At 56.9% G+C, this 17497-nt stretch overlaps 4 protein-coding genes across 4 annotated transcripts; 2 read left to right on the forward strand and 2 right to left on the reverse strand.

The window, feature by feature from the left end:
• Positions 1-3421: 3421 nt before the first annotated feature.
• On the forward strand, positions 3422-6591 carry UV8b_06202 (uncharacterized protein; the record flags this gene model as incomplete). The annotated part of the gene is made up of 3 exons (XM_043143699.1): positions 3422-3646; positions 3853-4480; positions 4574-6591. The coding sequence occupies 3 exons, from the start codon at positions 3422-3424 to the stop codon at positions 6589-6591; spliced, it is 2871 nt and encodes a 956-aa protein (XP_042999634.1).
• A 1401-nt stretch (positions 6592-7992) lies between these two features.
• Positions 7993-9446, forward strand: UV8b_06203 (uncharacterized protein; the record flags this gene model as incomplete). Its single annotated transcript, XM_043143700.1, has 4 exons — positions 7993-8458; positions 8535-8690; positions 8786-9161; positions 9263-9446. The coding sequence occupies 4 exons, from the start codon at positions 7993-7995 to the stop codon at positions 9444-9446; spliced, it is 1182 nt and encodes a 393-aa protein (XP_042999635.1).
• Positions 9447-11183: 1737 nt separating this feature from the next.
• On the reverse strand, positions 11184-11746 carry UV8b_06204 (uncharacterized protein; the record flags this gene model as incomplete). The annotated part of the gene is made up of 2 exons (XM_043143701.1): positions 11184-11422; positions 11557-11746. 2 exons carry the CDS (start codon positions 11744-11746, stop codon positions 11184-11186), a joined length of 429 nt encoding a protein of 142 aa, XP_042999636.1.
• Positions 11747-14877: 3131 nt separating this feature from the next.
• UV8b_06205 (uncharacterized protein) lies at positions 14878-15294 on the reverse strand (the record flags this gene model as incomplete). Its single annotated transcript, XM_043143702.1, has 1 exon — positions 14878-15294. One exon carries the CDS (start codon positions 15292-15294, stop codon positions 14878-14880), a length of 417 nt encoding a protein of 138 aa, XP_042999637.1.
• Positions 15295-17497: the final 2203 nt, after the last annotated feature.

The raw sequence follows: 17497 nt of genomic DNA on the forward strand, positions 1-17497 counted from the left end.
AGCAGCGAGGCCGTCCTGTAGAGCCAGCTCTCTGTCTTCCTCTGCAATCGGCCCGATCCCCCATCAGGTCTTGTCGATTCCATCCCGGCATTTGTTGATGATTTGCCAATGCATCGTGATGTGTTGCGACGCCACGATGTACTGTCGCGTGTTGAAAGGACTCATGCACGGGCAAACGGCGGTGAGATTTCAGCCAAGTTCTGTAATCAGTAGAATTGAGGCTACCAGCAACGGCAGCTAGACCGCCGGTCACTGTCAATCGACTGAACATCGCGGCATGCGCCTAGCAGTGCCGCTGTGTCATTCATCCGGCCGGATGCTTCAGTTGGAAGGCTACATGTACGCCACTACGGGGAAGAAAACACCTGACCTCATCCAACCTTTTTCTCCAGAGCCTCTCTACAACCTCTCTCCTAGACTTCCCGCGGTTTTTGTTTACTTGACAATGTCTGTCCAGTGGACCATGGACCACACTAGTCTGAGTAAGGCTTCTAACCCTTCAAGGCAAGGATAGACGTTTCCCTTGGTCTTGATGTCCAAAAGGATACTGTGGCGACAAGGATAAACACCAAAAGTCTAGCAGAAAGGTGTAGGAAGCCGTGCTCGGAAGGGGAAAACAAGATGAGGTCAACGTGCCGTCTGGTATGTAGAAGGAATTGATACCCCCGAGCGTGGGAGGGCGCGAGGCAATTTAATACCTCAGCACTGAGCAGCAGCCGACAGACAGCTGGCGCGTTATTTGCCGGCTGCCGCCTACCTACCTCTGGAGGGAGTGCACGCTGCAACATTGGGCCACCGCGTTATTATACGTGTAGGCAGCGAATCAATTGATTGCTTCGGGCGCAACTTGGCCACATGCGGAGCTGCGTGGGCCAATTGGTGCCCCGCAGTTGCCCTCCCTGCAGTGGCAGTGGCAGTGGCAGTGGCGTCTTGCGCCAGGAAAAGTTAAAAAGACTGCACGACCAGCCGACGACGGGACTGCTGACCAGGGGCAAACCCTCAGTTGAGCTGTACGAGGCCCTGGAGCACGGAGTGGTGCGGAGCAGCAAGAGATCCCTTTGCCGTTGTGCGGCATTTGTTGTTGAAGCCGCCCAGTTGACTGTTTGCTACATTAGGTACAGTACGGTGAGGACTGAGGGGACTGAGGGCAGCAAAGAACTAGTCCTTGCTCCTTCGTTACCCTACACGGAGCGCTCCACCCGGAGTATTCAATGTTCAATGTTGTCTCCTTGGCACTTGGTGACGCCACGTCGCGTACTGTACAGTGAGTGCACTCCTTTTTCGAGCACCGAGTACCGGCACCTGACGCAGGAGGCAGTGGAATGTTACGCCGTGCAGGTACAGATGAGATTGCCTGCAACCGTGCAACTGGCATCTCTCTGCCATGCTCTTTAGATGGACCAGACTCTTCTATTCCCCATTGCCCATGCCATGCCCATGCCATGCCATGCCCATGCCATGCCATGCCCATGCCCATGCCCAATCCCAATCCCGCCTTCACCAGACCGAGTCGCCAGAGGATGCGCAACGCGCAACTCGGCCGCCCAGCAGCAGCCTCTCCGCTTTGCCAGTAGGGATCTCGGCCAGTCGTCTCAGATGCCGCGCCAGCCACTCATGCAGTTATCATTGATGCATGATGATGCACACTCCGTACCCATGACCCGTCAAACAAGCTGCGAAAAAAAAAAAAAAAAAAAAAAAAAAAAAAAAAGAGATGCAAGTGAAGAAGGCTAGGAAAGGAAGCGGCCGAATCTGGCTTGGCCAACTGATGCGCGCCACCAACTTTTGACGTCTTTGGCTCGGCGGCCCAAGTGCCCAAGCTGTTTGTGAGTGGTTGGGTTGAGCTCGGCAAGCCCAAGCCAGCCATCCAGCATTCTTTCGGCACGCAAGCAAGCCACATGCAGCCAGCCAGCCAGCCAGCCAGCCAGCCAGCCAGCCAGGCGGCCAGGCGGCGTCTTGCAAGAAAAATCGAGGCACACATAACAAAGGGGGCAGCAGCCAAGCGTCGCGAACCAGAAGACAAAGACGGGCCGGGCTGCACGCCGATCTGGCTCTCTCTTTTGTTGATGCTGAGTCTCCTTTCCCCCCGGCTCCGGGCACTTTGGACGCTGCAAAAAAAAAAAAATTTTGCTCTGGATTCTATTTCTCTTTGGGAGGCCGCGCTTCCGGTTTGCCTTTTTTCTCTTGCTTGCTCGCTGTCACGTTGCCGTGTGCGAAAACCTCGAGGTTACGGTACAACATTATACCTAATTAAATTGTTCATTGACTGCACAGCACAGCACAGCACAGCACAGCACAGGCAGGGCTTCTGGAAAAAAGTCAATTGGGCTCCCCAGCAGTCCCGCAGCAACCAGACCTGACCCTCAGCTCCAGACGCCAGCTGCCCCCAGCCTAATTGCCGTCAATCCATCCCCCCAGACAATAGCTGGCTGGGTCAACGTCAACGGGTCAGCTCCCTACCAGACTGCTGGCTGGCTGGGCAGTCATCAGTCAGTGCCTGGTTGCGGACAAGCAGGCTCCAGCCTAGTCGCTACCACCATGATAGCCCCCCCCCCACCGGCAAGACCACAATCGCGACTACGACAGTCCCGGCAATTACTGCTCAAGTCACCGCGACGCTTCATCAGCCTCGGATGTGCCCTTCTCCCCGCCGACTCCGACCTGGTCCTCGCGACAGACGCCGTCGCATTCACGCTCCCGGCCTGTCCAGCCCACGTCTCCACGGTCGCGGCAGACGCCGTATGCATCCTCAACATCGCTTGCCACGCCTCGCTCCTGTCGCCCCTTTTCGTCGGCCTCGGGCGTCCCAGCTGTTGCTCCTGGGGCCGCTGTCTCTGCTCGCGCTGCTGCTGCCTCTGCTGCTGCTGCCTCTGCCGCTGCTGCCACTGCCGCTGCTGCCGCCGCCGCTAGCGCTGCTAACCCTGGCCTGGAGGTGAATGATACCGCCGGCACTAGCGGTTCTGCTCGTCGTCGCTCGGCTCGCTGCCACACTCACCCTCCAGCTCCTCCCGACTCCACCAGCCCATCGTCTCCCAACGCCAGCACCCGCTCCCATCGCCCACTGCAGAAGCAACACCACCACTGCTACCACCACCATCTCCAGCAACAGCGTCATCATCACCGCCACGCCCCCGAATCAACTACTGCATCGGCGCCTCCCTCCTCACGCGCCATCAAGCATATCCTTCCGCAACATGATTACGGAATCCCCACTGTAACATCCTCTCCTCATTCAAAGCGCAGCTCCCGCAGGAATCGTTCCTCGTCAATCCCGACAAGGGGCGCCGTCGCCCCCACCGCCACCGACTCCCTGCCTGCCCCTTCGTCTGCCCCTTCGTCTGCCTCCCCGTCGACCCAACGTCGAAGCAGCTCCCAATCGTCCTCTCGACGGCATCATAACCAGAAACGCCATCCGAGCGACATGAGTCCCTCAGCCGTAGCCTCTGTCGCCGGCAGCCCTCCTGATCCTCACTCCGCTCACGGCACCGCCTCCGATGCTCACCATGGGACCAACTCCGTTGTCAAGCAAACGAGATCACGAACCACCATTCCTACCCAGTCTGGCAAATGGATTCTCGGAAAGACAATTGGCGCGGGAAGCATGGGCAAAGTGAAACTTGCTCGGAAAGAGGACGGCAGCGAACAGGTTCGTCTTGTTGAATCCTGTCCTTTCTTTGCTTCTCATGCTTTCCCTCTGGCCCTTTTAACGCCTGTCGCCTTTCGCCCGCCCTCTTGCCTCCCCCTTCTCCCCGTCTTTCTTCGCGCTTCGTATTGCAGCCCCTCGTCTGCGGGAGTTTTCAAGACGTCATGTTTCTTGCCTTCTTTTAATAGATTGTCCTAATCCGCTCTTAGGTTGCTTGCAAAATCGTCCCTCGTGGTTCAACCGAAGAGCATCAGTCTCGCGCCGACAAAGAACGGGCTGATCAATCCAAGGAGATTCGCACCGCTCGCGAGGCCGCCATTGTCACTTTGCTCAATCATCCTCACATTTGCGGAATGCGAGATGTCGTCCGTACCAACTATCACTGGTATATGCTCTTTGAATATGTCAATGGCGGCCAAATGCTGGACTACATCATCTCTCACGGCAAACTCAAGGAGAAACAGGCTCGAAAATTCAGTCGCCAAATTGCCAGCGCGCTGGATTACTGCCACCGAAATAGCATCGTTCACCGAGATTTGAAGATTGAAAACATTCTGATTAGCAAGACTGGTGACATCAAGATCATCGACTTTGGTCTGAGCAACCTGTTTTCACCCCGTGGCCACCTCAAGACCTTCTGTGGTAGCCTTTATTTTGCTGCTCCGGAGCTTTTGCAAGCCAGAGCTTATACCGGCCCCGAGGTTGACGTGTGGAGTTTTGGTATTGTTCTCTACGTCCTCGTTTGTGGTAAGGTGCCTTTCGATGACCAGAGCATGCCGGTCCTCCACGCCAAGATTAAGAAAGGGCTGGTTGATTACCCTAGTTGGCTGTCAAGCGGTAAGTGGCATTTTTCATGGGCGCAATTCCGGAATGGCGTCTTCCCACCACCGCTTCTTCAAGGATGCACGATACACTAACAGCACTACGCAGAGTGCAAGCATCTCATGTCCAGAATGCTGGTCACTGATCCCAAACAGCGCGCCACCATGCAGGAGGTCATGAACCATCCGTGGATTACCAAGGGCTTTAATGGACCCCCTGACAACTATTTGCCCATTCGCGAACCCGTGACGTACCCCTTGGACCCAGAGGTCATACATGCCATGCAAGGGTTCAACTTTGGAACCCCCGAAACCATCAGAGCGCAGCTCACAAAGATCATCGAGTCTGAAGAGTATCAGCAGGCTGTCAAGATGTATCAGCGAGAACGCGAGCTTCCTGTCGCTAATAAGGATGCAGAGAAGAAGAGGGGCTTCGGATTCGACTTTTACAAGAGACGCAACTCTTCCAATAGCAGAGACACGCTTACCGGACCGAGCACTGACACGTTGCAGCTGGGACACGATCCTCTACACGCCTTCAGCCCGTTACTCTCCATATATTACCTTGTTCAGGAAAAGCAAGAGCGAGAGCCTGCTCAGACGCCACCAGCATCGGCGAACCCCCCTCGTGAAAAGGACAAGACGCGTGATCGCGAGAGAGAACGGGAGAGAGATCGGGAACGTGATCGTGATCAAGAGCATCTGGGTCGCGAAAAGATTCCCGAGAGCGAACCAGACCTAGCACCTCCCCAGGCAGCTCACACCAATGCAGCTGCCTTTGAAATGCCGGGAGAGAAACCGACTGGTGGACGGTCACGACCCCGCGCTCGCACACATGGCGAGGATGATGCTCCCGAATCAGCAAAATCACGTAGCCATGCACCGTCGGCCGCTCCGGAAACCAAGGTCGAACAGTTGCAGAAAAAAGAGGGCACCGCTGCTGGGCTACTTCGAAGGTTCAGCACCCGTAAGCGACGCGAGCCAGAGCGTCTGGACAAGGACAGATCTCACCCTCCCGTGGTCCAAGTCCATTCCCCGTCCGACCCAGCCACTCCAAAGAAGAGCTTCAGCATTCGGCGCGGCAGACGGGACAGGGAAGAACCACCGGTTCCATCTGCTCGGTCAGGTAGCAGCCAGCCTCATCATAGCACGCTGCTTGGTCCACCAATGTCAGCGCGAGGCGCAAGAGATTCGCGGAAGTCGGGGTTGGGCAGGTCTACCAGCGTCAACTCGGCCGAAATGCGCCGCCGGGAGGGGGGCAGGCTGCCAAAGGAAAACGTTGCCACTAGTGGCTCCGACCAGTCCGTCTCCAACGATCAAATGGAATCTTCCCAGAAATCACACGGCCACTCGCGCTCTGCTTCGATGAGAACGAAATCCCTCGGTCACGCCCGCAGAGAGAGCATTCAACGGCGTCGCTTGAAGCGTGAGGGTCTTCAAGAAGCAGATGTACCCGAGGAGACGGATTTTGAGCCAGAGCACAGCGGAAGATCAACGGACCGGCTTGGCAGCGCAGAGTTGGCCAAGCCCGTCTTCCTGAAAGGCCTGTTTAGCGTGTCGACAACGTCGGGCAAATCCGTACCTGCCATCCGCGCAGATATCAAGAGAGTGCTCAGACAGCTCAATGTCGATTTTACGGAGATCAAGGGAGGGTTTTGCTGCCGACACACGCCGAGCATTGACCTGAACAAAGTCCAGGACCCCCCCATGAGCCCAGGGCACACTCCCGTACATCATCGACGTCGTTTTAGTTTTGGCGGTCTGATGCGTAACGATGATCGAGACGACGTCCGAGAGCTCGATCGGGATCCGCGCCAACCTCCTACACCTCGCACTCCCGGCCGATTCGAACGTGATCGCTCTGATCGAGACCGCAGCTTCTCAAACTCGGAAACGTCGGTGGATAGCATCCCCCGCCGAAACGGGGGTGCTGCGAGACGAGTGCCCGGGGAGACGAGCACACAAGTGCAAAGCGACCTGGGCGAAAGCATGGTTCTAGAGTTCGAGATCTTCATCGTCAAGGTACCCCTGCTGTCGCTACACGGAATCCAGTTTAAGCGCATGACCGGCAACACGTGGCAGTTCAAGAATATGGCAGACCAGATTCTACGGGATCTGCGGCTTTAGTCGCGGCGGCCACGACATTTTCATCTCGCCTGACACGGTTGTCGCTCGAGCAGACGAGCGGCGGTGCATAATGTCCGATGCTTTCTTTTTCTTTTTCGTTTTTCTTTTTCTTTTTTTATTCTTCGCCGAGCACAACAACGGAAGATGCCGTCTACAGTGGCCATGGTGGGAGTGGCGGGACAGGGGAGGTGGACGAGCCAAACTGTCGCTGTATGGGGTTTGCAGCATGTAGGCTGAGATGCAAGGGTTCAACAAGGCATGCTGGAGCGTGGAGGGCAGTCGGTTAAACGCAAGGCGAGCATCATGTTTGAATAGGGCGTGTTCAGCGTTGCCGGTTTTTTCCCCGTTTTCCTTATCCTTACTTTTCCTTTCGACCCCTTTTCTTCTTCTTCTTCTTCATTCCTGATGATGGGGTTTTCCGAGCATTGAAGCAGCAGGCAGATGGAGCGAGACATGGCGGCCTGATGGTTAGCTATTATTTTCTGAACCGAGGCTTTGTTTGTTGATTTGGGAGGTGTATATATATGATGAGTCAGATAAAACATCGGTGAAATAATGTGTGATGGATGGTGCATCGGCAAGCTCGGTTAGGATGGTGGCAATCCTCGCGCATCACTATAAAGTGTAAACCGTGCGCTTTGGGCCGCCTGAAGACGGGCAATTGAGCCTGCTATCACCGATCAGATAGAGCCTAGATTCTTACTTTGATGTCATGGAAGCCTGCGGCCGCGGAGCAAGACAAGCCAGGTATAATCAAGACGGACATGATGTGTGACGGCGGCGTGAAGAGAAGATAACGCGCCCTTCTGACCTTTATTTGCATTTGTGCAACTGCCGGCGCCGTCCAGGCCCCACAGGGCTGCGTCAGGTCCACGGCTGATTGGTTGGCGCGCTAGTTTGTTCTTCCTGATCCGTGACCCGTGCACCGCCCAAGGAAAGAAGGCAGGCAAGCCAAAAACTTGGCAAAAGGCAGGGAAGCCTGGACTGGACTTTGGTTTCGGCCCACAAGCAAAACACAAGGCGGAGGCGTCGCGAACAAGCTCAGAAGTCATCAAAGGCGGCAGGCAAGAGAGCGGGCGAGCATTGTCAGTATACCGGATGCGAAACCCCCCAGCAGGAAACAAACACACCAACCTCCCCACGAATGCAAACCACGTGCCCCGTCGCCGTCGATCAAATCGAGCCCGCCCAACGCTCTTGTCGTTATCGCAGGCCGGCCTCCCCCGCTTCTCACGACCTTGCTCTGACCGGCGCGACGACCGTGCAAACGACGAGTCCTCGAGCCTGGGGGGCAAATAAAGCGCGACAATCTAAACCAGAGCTGGCGCTGCGACCGGAAACCCCCGTCGTTGATTGCTTTTGGCCAGTTTTCAACGCGGACACGCTGCGTTGCTCGTCAAAATGATGCCGTCTGCGCATGCCTACGGGCATCACCAGTACAATCCCCAAGGGGATTCCGGCTGGATGCATCAGCAAGCACACCATCAGCAGGGCCATGTGTCCGTGGCCCAGCAGCAGCAGCAGCAGCAGCAGCAGCAGCAGCAGCAACAGCAGCAACAACAACAACAACAACAACAACAACAAGCCCAGCAGCAGCAGCACTTTAACCGCATGGCTGGCAACCATTCTGCCGCTGGGCCTGGCGGAAACATGGGCGGCAACCATTCTGCTGCTGGGCCTGGCGGAAACATGGGCGGCAACCATGCGCAGGACTCTGGCCACGACAACATCTCGGAGGACAATCGACGCACCATGGCCTACATCGCCGACCTGTTGAATGAGAATACAAGAGAGGCCGCCTTGCTGGAGCTGAGCAAGAAGCGGGAGCAGGTGCCGGAGTTGGCTCTCATCCTGTGGCACTCGTTTGGTAGGTCGGGGGGGGGGGAGGGGAATACCGCTTTGCCGAGGCAGCCCGTGGTGCTAACTGCAGTGGGTTTCCCTAGGCGTCATGACGTCGCTTCTTCAGGAGATCATCTCCGTTTACACGCTGCTGAATCCCTCGCAACTGACGGCTGCCGCGTCAAACCGAGTCTGCAACGCTCTGGCGCTGTTGCAGTGCGTCGCGTCACACAGCGACACTCGAACCCTCTTCCTGAACGGTACGTCCAAAATGGCTCCATGGCCATCATCTCGCCTCTCTCTTCTCTTCTTCTTTCTCTTCAAGGGGATGCTGAAACCAGGTGCCGCCTCGCAGCACATATCCCGTTGTTTCTGTATCCGTTTCTCAACACGACATCGAGGTCACGGCCGTTTGAGTACTTGCGGCTCACGAGCCTCGGCGTCATTGGCGCCTTGGTCAAGAACGATTCGTCAGACGTCATCAACTTTCTGCTCACGACGGAAATCATCCCTCTGTGCCTCCGGATAATGGAGACGGGCTCGGAGCTTAGCAAGACTGTGGCCATCTTCATCGTGCAGAAAATCCTGCTGGACGACAACGGCTTGAACTACATTTGCGCAACCTATGAGCGCTTCTACGCCGTGGGCACTGTCCTGAGCAATATGGTCGCTCAGCTAGTCGAATCGCAAACCGCTCGGCTGCTGAAGCATGTTGTCAGATGCTTCCTTCGGTGAGCTCATCTCTCGGCGCTCGTCGCCGCCGGACCACGCGAACCGTCCCGTGATTGCTAACCGCGTTCCATCCCCCCCCCCCCCCCCCCCCCACGTCTAGACTTAGCGATAATGCTCGCGCACGAGAGGCCCTGCGCCAATGTCTTCCCGAGCCTCTCCGAGACGCCACCTTTTCTTCAGTCTTGAGAGATGACGCCGCGACTAAAAGATGTCTTGCCCAACTCCTCATCAATCTCTCGGATAATGTAGTCGACCAACACTCGCAAGGTGTTTCCAACATGTGAGCTGGAAGCCCGACGAGAAATCCGCGAGCCGAATGACGTGGCTTTCTGGAGTCGTGTGCCATCTGCAACACCAAAAAGAACCCAACTCGCACGTACCATGAGCCCAGAAAGAAAAATAAAATAAAATAAAGGAAATCACCCGCGCGTTCTTGTTCTCGCCTCTTTGGAGCACTTTCTTTTGGCTGGACGGAGTGGTTGCCAAAGGAAACGAGAGGCATCGGCGTGCATAGACACGGAATGAAGCGGCCAACCGGACCGGACACGGGGAAGAAAAAAGCGTTTGCTTGTCATGGACTGATACCCAGTAGCTGCCAGTCATTGATTTCCGAAGGCCCAGGGGAACAGCCTTTCTTTTCATGTTTGGAAAAAGGGCCCTGTTTCTTTTCTGAAACCTTCTGAACATGCTGGGGCTCAACTCGTTTCTCCTTCTCTTTTTCTTCTTTTTTCTCCCCCGTCAGGCCCCGAGCGACTTGCAGCTCTGCGCACTATCTTCCTCGGTAACTTTGGAGTCATTTGATTTTGAACCTATGCGGGAGCTGACCGACAGGCACGCTTTACCTGCGCCGCGACTCCAGCAGCAAGGGAGTCAACCCCGACCCGTCTTGCTCCGTTTCGTCGGCCTGATTGATCCCTCGAGAAGAGGCACGTGCAGAGCACTTTGCATGGGTGACTCGACACGAGCCCGAAAAAGTTAGCAAGTCCCGGCGAAGCAAACCCTTTGCTTGTCTTTTCATCGCCACACGGCAGGTGCCTAGGCGTAGCATTGCGCAAGCGGGAACAAGGAACGGGTCCGCGCGCGAGTCTGCAGGGCCAACAGGGCGCAGAAGGGGGAGAGCCGAAAAAAAAAGAAAGGAGGGGGGGGGGGGGGGGGATAGGCAGGGGCGGAGTTTCGGCGCCTTTTTTATTTTTTTCCCATCTTTTTTTTTTCACCTTTTCCTCGCAGGAAGGGGGGAGTTTGGGGGCATCTTATCTTGGTGGCTGGTTTTTTTTTTCATTTTGCGGCATGGGCTTTGAGAGACGTCGAGTTCTGCGGGCAGGCTGGCTTGGCGAGGGAAAGAAGGAGGGCGGGAGGATGCATCAGGTGTATATTGTGGGCTTCATGTGCACGTGTATTTACTGTAGGTTGCGTTCCAAGTGGTTTCTTGTGCTTTCGTGGTTCCGGGTGTTTTGTCGGTCGGACAGGCAGGACAGAGAGACTGGCGGCTGCGGAAAGGGGGCCTTCTGGCGGATGATGTTCAAGATGGGAAATGGAATATCAAAACGATAAATTAGGGGGCCTCGTGACGGATGATTTTGATAAGGAAGTAGAATATGAACACTGTAGACTAGAGACAGGGTTGCTTGACGGATGATTGTCGTAAGGAAGTAGAATATGAAAACTATACACTAGAGACAGGGTTGCTTGACGGATGATTGTCGTAAGGAAGTAGAACATCACAACTATAAGCTGTAGGGCCTCTTGACGGATGATTGTCAAGAGCTTCATCACAGGCAACGCTGTACTTGCCTCGCCTGGGCCCGACGACAAAGAACCCCTGGGATGGTGCAGCATCCGTCTCGCACACGCAACGATGGATAGCGTAGCAGCCGCTGCTCCTGGCAGCACGAACAAAGGCTTGGCCTGGCATGGCACGGCTGGCAAGGGACTGGACCTGCACCTCGGCGCTGCCAGCCCGTCCAGGACGCGGCATGGGCGTGGATGCGTACTTGAACACGTTCTGCTAGGCCAGTCTTCCATCAGGTGCGATACTCTCCCATCAGCATGATGGGCCGTTGGGGGTTTTTGCAGCGGTGAGTCAGGGCCCCTTTTTGGATGCTCTGGAGTGTGGCCAATGTTGACGTCTTGGGCGCTGTACTCCTGCCGTATGCGTCATCTGGAGTCTGGCCAATGTTGACGCCTTGGACGCCGCACTCCGTGCCGTGTGCGTCCTCCAACTCTTCGGGAGGGTTGCTCGCCTGGCAGCCGGGGGCAGTGCCTACCCACGTGGTTGGGAGGGCGGGAAAGCGTCGTCAGCAAAAAGGTACGCTGGGCGTTCTCAAAGCGGCAATTATGCTGCAGCAAGGCGACCATGATGAATCATGCCATGCTTGCACATGTGCGGTACTGTACCGTGGCAAAGGTTGGCAGAGGGGGGGGGGTTCTGGCCCTCTCTGCCTTGCTTTTTACCCTGCCATGTGGAGGCAAGGCCTCGAAGCAAGGGTATATAAATAGGGGGTAAGCTGGGTCTCGCTCGTTCACGCTCACGGCTGTCGCTGATGGAGGAGCTGAACAGAGAGGCAAACGGTTGGTGTATCCCCATCCAGCGAAGCGGATCAAGCGGGGAGGAAGCACGACGGAAATCGTGAAACCAAAGGGCTGGACGTGGAGACCGGGGGAAGGGGGCCTTTTGCAGACTATGTACTCAGGCTAGGCTACGCAGACAGGGTCTCTTTGTGATGCCTGCCAATGGTGAGTGGTGCGGAGGAGTATCGTGAGGCGCGAAAGCCGCGCGACACCGAAGCGTGGGCGGGCGCCCGGCATCCCCCCCTCCCCTTCCCCCCCCCCTGGACAGGAGCGAGGCAGCAGAAACCAGGCGCGTCTGGGCGGCAGCTCTGCAAGACGTAGCAGTTGGACGGGCCTTGCGAAGAGCAGGCGAGCCAGCAAAACAGGGCATCCAGGCCGGGGAGAAGCATCACGCCAGGCCCGACCAGGCTGGGCGGCGATGTAAGCCCGGCGACTAGCCGCTTGTTCGTGGCTCCTGGTCATTCATCAGCCGGGCCCGTCAAAGGGGGACAAGGAGGTACGGGACGAGCGAGCCACGCTGATGGCTGGCGATTCACTCGGTGGAACCTGTAGACCTGGGGTCGTTGACGGGATGATGTTTGCTCTGGCGAGAGAATGGGGGACGGCGGGCGATATCCGGAGCCTAAGCCCTGGCTGTCGTTGCCACTCGACTGGCGGAATCGACCGGCGGAAGTGACTGGCTGAAGGATCGAGGCCAATGTGGCTGCATGAGGCTATGAGGCGGCACAGGAGCAGCTCAGAGTTGGTTGGTGAGCAAAGTTGAACAAGCCGCGTGCGTCTCACCGGGAAAGCTTCCCCTTTGGCCCGTCTTGCTTGGGCCAAGCGCCAACGAGAGAGAATGGGCGACTTGGACTTGGGCGTTGTGCTGGATGGCAGCGGATTTGTAATCAGGGTTGCCGCGTGCCTTTCCTTTTCCCTTGCGACGCCAAGTTGAAGTTGCATTCCTGGGGCAAAATCGGACGGACCAATCATGGTCAACCGCCATCATGACCAAATCCTCCCCTTCGAATCATCTTGCATCAGACCGAAATCCTACAGGCGCACATCCAGCACGGCCCGTTAAGCTTAACAAACCGCGACGAATCCTTCCTAGGCGGAATGCCGTGGTGGAGGGGGGTGGGTTGTCTTGTCTTGTCTTGTCTTGTCTTGTCTTGCCTTGCCTTGCCTGCTTGCCCTGCTTGCCCTGCTTGCCCTCCTCGCTCACAATGGCACGGAGCAAGGACTTGACGAGCCAGCAGACTCGCAGACTCCCTCATCAGAGTCTGGTGGTTACATACGTTCACTTCGTCATGACAACAGGGTCTGCGAACTCGGGGCCGCAGCTATGCCATGCATTCTTTCGCACCTCGTCGATTCCAGTCCAGTCGTTTAAGGGGGGGGGGGGGCTCTCGTCGACGCCACCACTCATCATCTTGTCTTCAGACTCCGCAGCCCCCAAACTCCGTCGCGGACCTGCACGCCCTGATGCAAAAAGCCTCGTTCAAGTGCTCCTTTATCTGGGAATCTGCAGCATGAGCCCCTCCTCGCAAGTCGCATTTTCGCGGCAAGGTCTCTTCTCTCTCTCTCTCTCTCTCTGCCCGCCTGCCGACTGCATCGACGACCGACTCGCGCAATCTACTTTGGTGTCCCCAAAGTCATCAAATCACATCCTTGCAAGCCGGTAGATTCCAGGGACCGTGGCCAATCACGGCTGGGTTCTTGGCAATAAAGCAGGCACTTTTATCTCCGCCAAACGGCGCCAAGACAAGGCCGCTACGCTAAACAGATAGCAATGTAGCATGCTTCCGCCAAAGCCCATGATGGAACAGCCCGGGGATGCCACCACCAAGAAAGGCAAAAAATTTAAACGACTCCACAAGAACAAGCGTCGGCGATCTGCCTCGAGCAGAGATGGGCACTGATTGGCCCAGACGCGACCTCGACATGGATGTGCCCCTTGCGAACAGGCGAACAGGCAACCCATGCGAGTATACGAGAAGTCAAAAGTCTGCCGCAACTCGGGCAGTCTCTTGACGAATCAAAAAAAAAAAAAAACAAAGCGCCGTTGCTTTTCTTAATCCATGAAATTTCTATTTTCATCCTAAATTCTTGTGTGTCTTTCCCCCATGGCATGGCGTGTGACGAGACGTGAGGCCTTGTGGAGGACCAGGATGCCGCACTGGTTCCGTCTCACAGCCTTGATGCAAACTAACCCTACACGCAGCGTGGGCTCCAAGCTTCGGGACCGACAAGTTGAGCGACCTGGACTGGGAATCGGTCGAAGTTTACAGACCCATTGTGCGTCGAAACGTGGCGAAACGTGGCCAGGGTTGCACCGCATCGCTTGCATGGCGCCGGGGTGAATTGCCAAAATCAATCCCCTAGCCGAAGTTTGAAACAACAGTCTCTGCCACGTCAGCCGAGGGCGGTCTATAAGTCTAGATTTTTGACCATGGGCATGCGTGACTTGTGCGTCAAGGTGACTTTGAAGCGGCAGACTTTTGCCCTTTCTTGTCTAGCCGCCGTTCTAGCTACCGTTGCTAAGCCATCCTGACTCCCACTCCTGAGCACAAGGCGTACAAAAGGTCATGCTTCACGACCGCAATGCAAGCTGGGGAGCATTGAGGAGTAGCGGGAAAGATCCACCTGTCGGGGATAGTCGGCGTCGGGGCGGGCTGTGAGCCACTTGACCAGGGAACTCTAGTCTTAAACGATCAAGGCTACGGAAGGCAACTCAACCACAAGAGGTGTCGGTTGCCGCCAGGAAGAATCGCAATTGGGGGGCGGCGGGGGGGGGGGGGGGGGGGGGGGGGGGGAGAAGGCTTCCGACAACATGTGCCCGGGCCAAGTCTATGGCGAGACGACCTGTCCGCCTTTCTGGCAATGCCAGCTTTGGGGATTCTCTCTCGGCGCTTTTGGTAAAGTGTCTGCTTGACTGCGTTGGCTGGGCTTCCCCAAACATGCTTCTCATCAGACCCCACAGCCGGTACTTGTCAGAGGACGTTGTCGGCATAACACACGGACATGACCGAGGCATGATAACGCTGTGGCCCTGAACGGGTTGGGTACTTGGAGAACAGGTACTTGCAGCGTAGAAAGCTGGCCTGGCAAACCGGGTAATTGAAGCATCGACAATGGGCAGGTAAAGTAGGCCCGCGGAGACTCGGTTCAGCAAGTCCTGGTCCCTGGACTCGCGGCCCCCGGCTGGGCAACTAATATGCGAATTAAGCTGCATCCCATATCCGGAAGGCCAGGCCAGCGAGATCCGAGATGACATGGACCCAGCGAAAACTGGAGAACCCGGGGAGGGCGTGTGTAGATTTGCGGCTGCGGGGATTCCTCACTGCTCCAGCCTCCGTGCCCGAGGGGGGCGAGCGAGTTGGACGAGTCTGGCTGGCTGGCTCTCTGGCTGGCTCTCTGGCTGGCTCTCTGGCAGTTGGTCGCAGAGGCTTGTCTCGCCTGCTGAACTGAACGCCCTCTGCGCGTCACCGATGCCCCTTGGGGGCTGTGTGTCAAACGTCCCCGGCTCTTTTCAGCAAAGAAGGGAGGCGGCAGTGTAATGCGCGACTTCCGTCCGGGTGGCATGTTTCCGGCCAGTAGCAAAAGGCAAAAGGGCAAAGGAAAGGCAGATGCGCAGCAGGTTTTCTCTGTCCCAGATTGTCGAGCCAGAAACCACAGATGCCAGGTTCCAGAATTCGGCAGAAACTATACGGAGCACAAGTGAGTGCGTGAGCGCGTGCGCGCGTGCACGCATGCACTGCGATGAAGAGAAGCCTGGCACTCGGCATGTAGAAGCGGACTTGCTTACATGGGCAAGGCTCATCCACCCAGGGGTGAAAGGAAAGGAAAGGCAGCATTGGTGAGGCTGGACGAGACGAACTCAACACAGGACACATACTAACACGTCCCCTGTGCCGGGCAAGAAGGGGCAACGACGACCAAAATCTCTGCGGCGGACGCCAGAGTCGAGCAGGACGAGGAACGGGTACAATGTACTTGAGATTGAGGCTCAGCCTCGGCCTTCAGGGGGTTCGGAACAGGCTGCTCCTCGCTGCCTGGAGCTGGGATGCAGGCATGTATCAGGACAACAAAGCAGGCCGCAGGTGTAGGCTGCTCCTCGCTGCCTGGAGCTGGGATGCAGGTATGTATCAGGACAACAAAGCAGGCCCGCGGGTGTAGGCTGCAGTGGGGATTTCCACTCGGCCCAGGCATCCATCAACAACAAGATTTGCGCAGAGACGGAGACACGGAGACACGGAGACACGGAAACACGAGGAGCGTCGCAAAAAGACCAGGGCGCTAGCTACCTAGCTGGTGGTTGGCGGCACCGCGGCCGGTTTGGCACGCTGGCGAGCCGGACTCTTGTGCTGGGTTCCCCTTTTCCTCTGCGCCTTGCTTTAAGCTTGCCCTCTTATTTTGGGTTCTTTTTTTTTTTTTTTTTTTTTTTTTTTTTTGCTCTCTCCCTTCTCTGCAGGTGATCAAGTTTTGTCCTGTTGAGCAGGTGTTTTGGTGACGCACCCCGGCGGCGACTGGGTGCAGGGAAGCTAACGCACAACGCCATGACTTGGACTCGGGTCCCCACGAACGACGGCCTCGACGTCGAGGTAACTGTTGTCTTTTGGAAGAAGAAGGAAGGGGGGGGGGGGGGCCGCATTGGGGCCGTGGATGATGCAGCCTGGAAGGGGCCGAGTCGGCGAGACTGAAAAACGCCCCATGCGGCCGGCGCACCCCCCTTGCACAACGCTGCCCGCCCTGCTCCGCTCCGCCAGTCCAAGGTCATGCGGCTCGTGGCTCCGCGCGCCCATCTGCCATGCCGCCCGCTTCTTCGCCAGCAAAGAAGGAGGAGCCCCAGCCAGAAGTGGCGGCTTCGACCAACCCCGCCAGTTGTTGGGTGCGACCAGGACTTGCGGAAGGGGGGGCGTCACGCGTGCGCTGTGCAGGTCCACCGTCCTGCTGGCTTTTTTTTTTTTTTTTGCCGGAACAAAAAAAGAGAAAAGAAAAGAAAAGAAGGAACCCCCTTCCCCAGTGTGACGCCAAGTCTGCACTTTGTCGGGACGGGGCCGTTGCACGCGCGAGGGGCTGGTTATGCGTCAAGCTGGCATGCCTGACCTACCGCGTCAGGAAAGGTACAGTTTTCCCAAAGCTCAAGCCTAGGAACTTGGAGCCTCAAAGCCTCGGAACATCAAGCCCAGGAAAAAAAAACAGGAAAAGGCGATTTTTTTTTTAATTTTTTTTCCCCCCGCTACAGCAAAAGGCCGCCCGCGCGGAATTGTCAGAAGAAACAAAGAGGAAGAGACAAGTAGGGGATAAGTTAAAGGCCAACCCAACATGGCGGAGACCAGAGGGTTAGTCAGCCGGTGCTTGCTCGTAATTCCCGTCAATGGCGATGCTCCAAAGCTGCCCCCCCCCCCCCCCCCCACCCCCGGCCCGAGACAGCCCACGCAGCGGGAGCAACCAACCTCCCGCTGCTGATTCCTGCACCCCCCTCCCCACCCACCCGGGCTGCCCTCGCGCACGCCCCCTTGCGTGCGCGACGGTGGAAAACGGAAACGGATAAGGACGGCACGGCATGGCATGGCACGGCATGGCTGCCAGGCAAGGTAGGGCAAGGGCAGCTGCTGCTGCGCACGCCCTCCCGCTCAGCCCTACGGTTTCAGATACCGCGTCGTCCTGGCTCCTGGCTCCTCTGCCCAGCAGCCCCCCTTTGGCGGCCGTGAGAAAAAGGAAGCTGCCAGCGCGTGCGTTGCCGGAAAAAAGCCAGCATGACACGGCTGCTGCGTGGCCCCCC

Source organism: Ustilaginoidea virens, chromosome 5 (genome assembly GCF_000687475.1).
Source record: "Ustilaginoidea virens chromosome 5, complete sequence".
Classification (NCBI taxonomy): domain Eukaryota; kingdom Fungi; phylum Ascomycota; class Sordariomycetes; order Hypocreales; family Clavicipitaceae; genus Ustilaginoidea; species Ustilaginoidea virens.